This window comes from Protopterus annectens, chromosome 6.part0, assembly GCF_019279795.1.
Source record: "Protopterus annectens isolate FY-2018-M chromosome 6.part0, PAN1.0, whole genome shotgun sequence".
NCBI lineage: Eukaryota > Metazoa > Chordata > Ceratodontiformes > Protopteridae > Protopterus > Protopterus annectens.
Genome location: NC_056737.1, coordinates 1971348299 through 1971356557, shown reverse-complemented (window position 1 = coordinate 1971356557; position 8259 = coordinate 1971348299). Strand labels below are relative to the sequence as shown.

General features: G+C 40.1%; 1 protein-coding gene across 1 annotated transcript in view; it reads right to left on the bottom strand.

Moving 5' to 3' along the window:
• Positions 1-488: 488 nt before the first annotated feature.
• Positions 489-8259, bottom strand: part of LOC122805012 (pre-mRNA-splicing factor CWC22 homolog) — a 159029-nt gene continuing 151258 nt past the window's right edge. Inside the window, exon 4 of the mRNA XM_044075266.1 lies at positions 489-1454. Within this exon, the coding sequence (XP_043931201.1) occupies positions 874-1454 (581 nt within the window). The 3' untranslated portion in view covers positions 489-873. The remainder of the gene's footprint in view (positions 1455-8259) is intronic.

Sequence of the window (8259 nt, the reverse complement as noted above, 5' to 3'; positions counted from 1 at the left end):
TGTTTTATCTTGGTCACATTTCTGTACTGGCTGGGTGTGTCTTGATAATTATCAGTCAACAATTCAAATATTAAATCACTTTTCTCCAAATCCCCGAATGTCTAGATAAGATCCATTAATATAAACAAACAAAAATAAAATACTGGAAAAGAACAGTCAGCACAGGCTAAAGCTTATGAGATTACCACCATTATTCAATCGGTACTGCAATACATTTCCACATACTGCATCAACACGTGACCCGTACCAATGAAAAACAATGTCAAGAAAATTCTACTTTATGAAGAACTCTGGTTAATGATTACAATTAATGTAAATAACTTCTGGCATCATATAAATGTTACAAAGAAAACTATAAAAAGGTTTTATTTATTTTTTTAACAATGGCAAAATAAAAAAAAAACTGTTCTCACCCCTTGAACCATTGTAGAAGGTATGATACAATAAGAATGCCATAATTTAATAAAATACAATCAAAGAGTTGTCCATACAGTTGGAGGCAGTTTATTTAACTCTGACAAAAAGAAAACATTTACAGGACACAAAATCAATGTCAAATCTCTTATTTAAAAGAGACTGTTTAACCGAATGTTCACCACCCACAAAAATATTGAAGGTTCTGTTATAAATTAACTGGCAATTTCAGAGTATTTAATTCGGAGGTGGTGAAACAAAAGGGTTGGCATATTACTATGATTACAAAAAGATAGGCCACCGAAACAAACTTTTTAAAATTCCAGTGGCATTTACAAATATAAACAAGTACTTCTGTACATGTATCAGTTCTGCTTTCCTGTTCACCACTGGATTTTAAAACTATCCAGTTTTAAACATCTATAAAAACACCATCAGTTCAGTATTCATAGTCCAGTGCTACTTTCGCCTTCGTGGGGATGTCTCTCTCCACCTGTCCTCTTTTTTCCTAGAGTCTCTATGTCTCTCTGTATATCTGCTCTCTTTACTGTATGTTTCAGACCGTCTATCTACACCATTTCGATAGCGATCCTCACTATTGTCTCTTGGACTTTTATCTTTATGAGTTCTTTCCCTAGATTTTGACCTCTCTCTCCTTCGACGATTGTAATCATCCTCAGTACTTCTGTGTCTATCATTTTCAGTTCGGCTACTATTTCTCCCATACTCTTCTTCCTTTCTGCTGTCAATATATTTGTCTTCCGAGGACATATTTTTGTCATGATCTCTGTCCCGACCCATATGCTTACGGTCCCTGTCATATGAATCTGTTCTATGTTTTGCGATGTCATCCACCCCATCTGGATGTCTAGAATTTTTACTACCATGCTTTTCAGAATTTCTTTCTTTTTCCCTTTCATGACTGTTCTCTCGCTGCCTATTATCTTGTTTATTTCCAGCTCGTTCTTTTTCACTGTGTGTTTTTTTGCTAGATGACTTTTCTGGTTCTTTGCCTTTCTTCTTTTTAGATTTGGAGTCATCTGGAAACAGAACAAACACTGTTAACAGTTGATGAGTAAAGTAAAGAAAATTACAGTTACTACAGGTTAAGTTGCTACATGTAATTTGCAAACAGCTAAAAAAAATCTTGACCAGATCAACATTTTCTCCCACACATTTGTCTTCATTAAAGTCACTTTTCAGTAATTTCCCCAAGTGTTCATAGGTAGGTACTAGGCTATTGGCCTTAGGGCCTATATAATCCTAGCCAAAAAGGTACCCTGGCTTTTGCCACCCAAGAAAATTATTTTCCTGTGCCCCTGTCCAATTGAGCCACAGATGTGATCCCTGGGGAGAATTTCCTATTTCCCATTCAATCATCAAGATTTTTCTTGAAGAGTGCTAATGAGGAGCTTTGCTTGATATAGATAGGTAGTTTTTTCCAGAGTATGGGAAGTCTCTGGGACAGGAATCTATCCCTTCAGCATGTTCTGTTTACTGTAGTGACAAGGTTTAGGTCCCTAGAGCGTGTAACCTGGAGGGATTGGGATTTCTTTAAGTGGAGCATGTCCAACAGCTCTGGGTTTGACATAGCTTTGTATGGTAGGCAGAGATCGCCTCTGAGTAGGTGATATGTGATGGAGTAAAGCTGGAGTTTTCTGAGACGGTCTGTGTAGGGCATCTGTTTGAGGCAGGTAATCCTCTTTGTGAGGTACTTCTGTGGCCTTTCCAGTTGTTGTAGATGTCTTTTGAGGTGCATACCAAAAGAGGCGTTGTACTCTTTAATGGATCTAATGAGTGACGGAGTACAGGGGAACAATGACCTCTTTTTTCCTGGATGAGAAACCTTTTGTGATGAGGTGTGCCATGTAGAAGGATTTCCTGACTACTGTGGCGATGTGATTATCAAAGGAGAGACTACTGTCCACCTGTGTCCCAAGGTCTCTTATCACACTTTCGGTGTTAAGTAGACTACCACCTATGTGGTAGCTCATGGGTACAGAGTTTCTACTAAAGGGGATGACAATGCACTTTTTGGCATTGAGCTTGAGGCCATGGCTTTGACACCAGGCATGTCTCCGTGAGGTCCTTTTGTAGGATGTCCACATCGTTAGGAGTTTAGATTATAGCTCCAAGTTTGCAGTCATCTACGAACTTCATTAGCCAAAGACCTTCTGTGTTAGCCTGTACTTCAGAAAAGTAGATACCAAACAGGAGAGGACCCAGGACTGAACCCTGTGGTACTCCACTTGTCACTGTTCTGAAGTTGGATTTGGAATCTGCTACTTTCACAGTGTGGGTTCTGTCAGTGAGCCAGTTGGCAACCCATCTTGTGACATAGGGATTTATACCTAGTTTAGTGAGTTTATCTATAATGCCAGAGTGCGGGATGGTGTCAAAAGCCTTGGAGAGATCTAGATAGGCTGTGTGAACCACCTAACCCTCGCCTACGGCTTTGGTGACTGCTTCAAAGAAGTCTATCAGGTTTAGGAGACATTATCTGCCTTTTACAAACCCGAACTGGGTGGGGTCCAGAGTTTGGAGATTACCAATGTCTTCGTGTATAAGATCCATGATGATACGTTCCATGGCCTTGCAGACCAGACTAGTTAGGCTAATGGGGTGGTAGATCCCAGGGTCTGTGGTGGCTTCCCCTTTGTGGAGTGGGATAACCATTGCTGTGCGCCATTCAGTGGGCAAAAAGCCTGAGGTGAGGCTATGATTGAACATGGTGCTTAGGTGGGGTGCCAGTTCATTCTGCAGTTCGTGTAGAACGCAGCCTGGGATGTTGTCAGGTCCCATGGATGCTATGTTCTTGGCTTTGGAGAGCGTGGTTTTTACCTGTGCAGCTGTGATTACAGGAACCTTGCATTCTTCCGGTATAGAAATGGGCCCTTTAGAGGGTGATAAAGTCAGCACTGAACCTATCTGCCAGGATGTTGGCAATATCAGATGGTTCTGTATATTTAGTGCCATTGTGCTGTAACTCAGAGCAGATCAGTGTGTTGCCATTGAGATTTATTTATTTATTTTATTTATTTATTTATTTTACATTTGTTGACCGGGCTAGTCCAACTGGATACATGTCCATTTTCAGTAGAGGCCCGGGTTGAAAAGCTCCAAGCATGAACAGTGACAAAGTTAACAATGTATAACAGTACAGAGGTAGCATTGGTTAAAAGAAAATTATAGTATTATAATTATAAACTATAGACATTACATTAAAAGTTAAACTAAATAAAAAAAACAATTATACTACACACAAAAGTGGGTATGAGCAAGACAGAGTAAAGCCCTTATATTGTATCCTCTTACTATGAAAAAAAAAAAGAGAAGTAATTAGATTTGGAGGCCTAGGTTAGGGGAGTGGGGAAAGGGGTATGAGCAGGAGGGGGAAAAGACTTCAGTCTGGGTTAGCACAAGGACAAAGCCACTGAGTTTTAAGATGTTGTTTAATATGTTTTTTGAATACAGACGTAGAAGCTAGGGTGGACAGTTCAGGAGGAAGTTGATTCCAGTTTTTACCTGTAGTGTTTGAGAAAAGTGAGTCGCCAGCTTTGTTGTTAGATTTAATCGAGGAGACCAGGAGTTTATTAGCAGAACGTAGTGTAGCTAGATTTTTATATGGTGAAATCAGATTAGTGAGGATAGGGATATTATTGGGGTGGTATAGGATCTTTTGAGTAATAAGTAACTGTTGACAGAGTATATAGTTCTGCAGTTCTAGCCATCCTAGTTGTTTGGGGTTAAGGCAGTGGTGAGTTTTAAAGGGAGAGCATGTGTTGAATCTAGCTATGCAGGTAGAAAGTTTGGAGAGGTTGTTTTTAGATAGGTTAGTATACATAGCAGAGTCACAGAAGAGGGTAGAAATGAGGTGGGTTTGGGCAATAGTTTTCCTGGCTGAAGGGGTAAGGAAGGGTTTAATTCTATAGAGAGTACCAAGTTTTTTGTTAACAGACTTTATGGTAGAGTTAATATGGTCATCATAGTTAAGACGATTATCAATTGTTACACCTAGTAGGCGGGTTGAATTATCTGGGGTTATGTTGGTAGCATTGTTAGAGGTTATAGAGAAGAGTGGATTGGGTGATTTATGAGTTGGAGTAAAAAGCAGTAGTTTTGTATTTTTGGGATTTAGGAGGAGGCAGTGTTGCATAAACCAGTTTTCAACATTATGGAAAACAGTTTGGGTGAGGGACTGGAGGGAGGCTATATTCTTAGCAATACAGATTAAGGATTTGCACATTGAATGTAGGTGGCTTGAGGTATGTTCATGTGTAGGTCGTTAATAAATAAGGAAAAAAGAAGGGAACCTAAGATAGAGCCTTGAGGGACTCCAATATTTACTGGAAGTAATGAAGACAGATTGTTATCCCAAAGTACTGCTTGCTGTCTGTTTTTAAGATAAGACCTAAACCATTGTAATGCTTGTGGATCAAGAGAATGGAATTTTAGTTTGTCTAGAAGTAAGTTATGGTTAACCATATCAAAGGCTTTTGACAGGTCAATAAATAGTGCAGAGGAAAAGGAGTTATTGTTACGATTTTTATTTATAGAGTCAGTGAAGGATAGAAGGGCAGTCTTCGTGCTGTGGAATGGTCTGAAGCCATGTTGGCAGTTTGTTAGTAGGTTATTTTGTAATAGGTGGTTAAGTAGTTGTTTGTGAATACATTTTTTCCATTATCTTAGCTAATGGGGAGATCCACCTTTATGTAGAGGGATGATGTGGGATACTTTCCATATGGTAGGGATTTTGCCTTCAGAGACAGTTCTGTTAATAAGGATAGAGATGGGGTAGTCTATAGCTTTTGCAGCAGATGGGGTGCAAGGTTTCAGTTTTTTTAAGTAGCTTACAGATGAGAGATGTAGGTACAGGCTGTATATGAAAGGCAGGAGATGAAGTCTTGGAGGTATTTGGTGGGGAAGCAGTAGAAGAAGGTAAAAAATTGGCTAGGGTTTGAATGGCTTCTGTAAAGTAGTTATTAAAGGCATCAGGGATCTGGTTGGAATTATTATGGTTGAAACCTGCTGGGACAGGAGTAGTAGAGTGTCCCGGCTGTAGAAGTTTGTTTATCCCTGACCAAAATATTTGTGGAGTTTGTTGACTGGTTTGTTGGAGGTGAAGGTAGAAGTCGCAGACCCAAGTAAGGTAAAAGCAGTGAGAAAAAACAATCAGTAAGGTAGAAGGTAAGAACAGGAGACACTAAGTAAAAAGGCAGAGGTTGTGAGTGAGAGGAAAGGGGAAAGAAAAGAGGGGAAACCTGGGTGAGTAAGGGTTAATGTAGGAGTAGTGGAGGTGGAGAGGAGGGCTAGGTAAAGGGTTTATAAGGACTATGGAAGGAGATGGGTGTAAGGTTTAAATGGACTATGGGAGAAGATAGTAAAGGAGAAAAGTGCAACAAGCGAGAAAAGTTTAAAGTAAGAGGTAGGAAGAGAAGTAAAGTGAAATTAGAGGTAGGTAAAGACTGCCATCTAGTGGCCAAAGTCTGTAAGTAACCTGTAAAGAGATCGCAGCAGTTGGATTTAAATAAAAAATAAAAGTAATGGAGAAGGGAGAGGTTAGAGGGGTGTTAGAATAAAGGTTGGGGGATGCAGTATCTTAGATACAGACAGTGGAGTACAACAGTAGTAGTCAGGGGGGTGGGGGGTATGGCTGCTGGCAGATATGGCAGTTTAACTAGTACACCTAGGAGGTGTACTGGACTAGTATATACATATAGTAGATGAAGAAAGAAAAAAAAAATTACTTTGTGACATAGCTATATAATGCTTTGTGGTTGTCTTTAGAATCAGTGGCGATTTTGTTTTCGAAACTAGAGTTGGAGGATTTTATGAGGGATCTCAGCTTCTTACTGAGGCTGACCAGGGAGTTCCTCCAATCATGAGATTTTACTCTCATTTGCAAAAGTTTCTTTCTTCTGTTGTAGAGTTTGTTTGTGGCAGGGGACCACCAGATTAGCTTCTTTTTTTGGGAGGACAGCATCTTGGTTCTGTTAGGGATAGCACGATCCATGCACTCGTGTAAGTGCTTATAAAGTGCATTTGAGTAGGATTCAGCAGTCGTACCTCTACTGTTCGTCTGCATGGGTAGTCGTGAAGTTTGACACCTCTGTCTTAAGAAGCGTGAAGTTGGCTTTGGAGAATTTTTTTACGGTGGTTTCCCTAATGGGTGTTGGGGGTGGGATGTGGATGTCTAGGGTGATTAGCTTGTGGTCGGATCTGACCAACGAGGAATTGACCTCTGGTGTGGAACACCGGTCACTCATGTTGGTAATGACCAGATCTAGGATATTGCTGCCCCTGGTAGGGGTGTGGATAAGTTGATCCAAGGCACTGGAATATAAGAATTCCAGAAAATTCTCCCTCTCTACAGCTGTCACACACAACCATCACTGTACGCTCCTTAAAAAACTTTAACCAAAACACCTTCTGTGACCTACTTAAACAATTGAATTGAGGAACCCTAAACACACTACCCCTAGATGAAGCTGTCACCTATTTCAATACATCATTTCTAAACCTTCTCGACACCTTAGCCCCCCTTAGAACAAAAAGAATCAAGAGCAAAACTATCCCATGGTTAACAAAAGACACCTTAGCTGTCATGCGCCTTCGTGATAAAGCCTTGAAAAACTACTACAAATACAAAACCCTAGCCTCCCTAAACAAATACAAATTACTCCGCAACAGAGCAAAAAAACTTATCAATTCTGACCACAAATCCTACTATATCACCCTCCAAAATAATCATAAGACTAACTCAAAAAAATTCTGGAAAAGTATCTCCTCCCTCTTCAACCCTGGCAAAAAGGAAAACCTACAACCCGATCAAAATACTTCTGATACCGACCTTGCCTTCCAATTCAATAGTTTCTTTATTGATTCTATATCTAAATTAACATCATCATTTAGTAATAACTCTACTCCCCCAGCTACAACTACCCCTCCTAACCTAAACTCCACCATTTCCGACTTCCCTCTCTTCTGCCCCAAACCTATACCTATAAGTACTATAAAAAAACTGCTTCTTAAATTAAAATCTTGCTCTAACGCCCCCGATAATATCCCTTCCTTCTTCCTAAAGATAACTACTGAAGCCATTGCCTTCCTCATTTGTTTACTTATAAATCGGTCAATCCAGGAAAGTTATGTACCCCGAATTTGGAAAAAAGCATACATTATTCCCCTCCATAAAGGAGGTAACAACAATACCATCTCCAACTTTAGACATATTGCCATCTTATCCCCCATCTCTAAACTCTTAGAAAAATGCATCCACATACAACTACTACCATACCTGACCAGCAATCACCTATTAACCCCAACACAACATGGATTTCGACCCGGTCATAGCACTACCACTGCTCTTCTCTCCTTCCTCAAAACTGTAAATAAAGCTAGAGACTAACTATATTGTCTCCACTCTCTCTCCTCTTAGACCTTTCTAAGGCCTTCGACACCATCTCCCATTCCCTGCTACTCACCAAACTCTCTACCCTACATCTCTCCCCCTCTTGCATCAACTGGTTTTCTAGTTACCTTTCCAAAAGGCAGCAATCTGTCAAATGGAAGAAATCCACCTCCTCTTACCTTAACACTGTCACTGGTGTACCCCAAGGCTCCATATTAGATCCCTTATTGTTCAACATCTTCACTAATGACGTCCACCACAACATCCCAAATGCTAAAATAGTCCAGTATGCAGACGATTCAACTATTACTTGCGCTGCAAACTCCATTCCCTCCCTTATAAAACTAACTCAACGTGCCTTCTCAACCACTGAAAAATGGATGCATGATAATCATCTTGCTCTCAATCCATCAAAAACCAAACTCATGTTATTC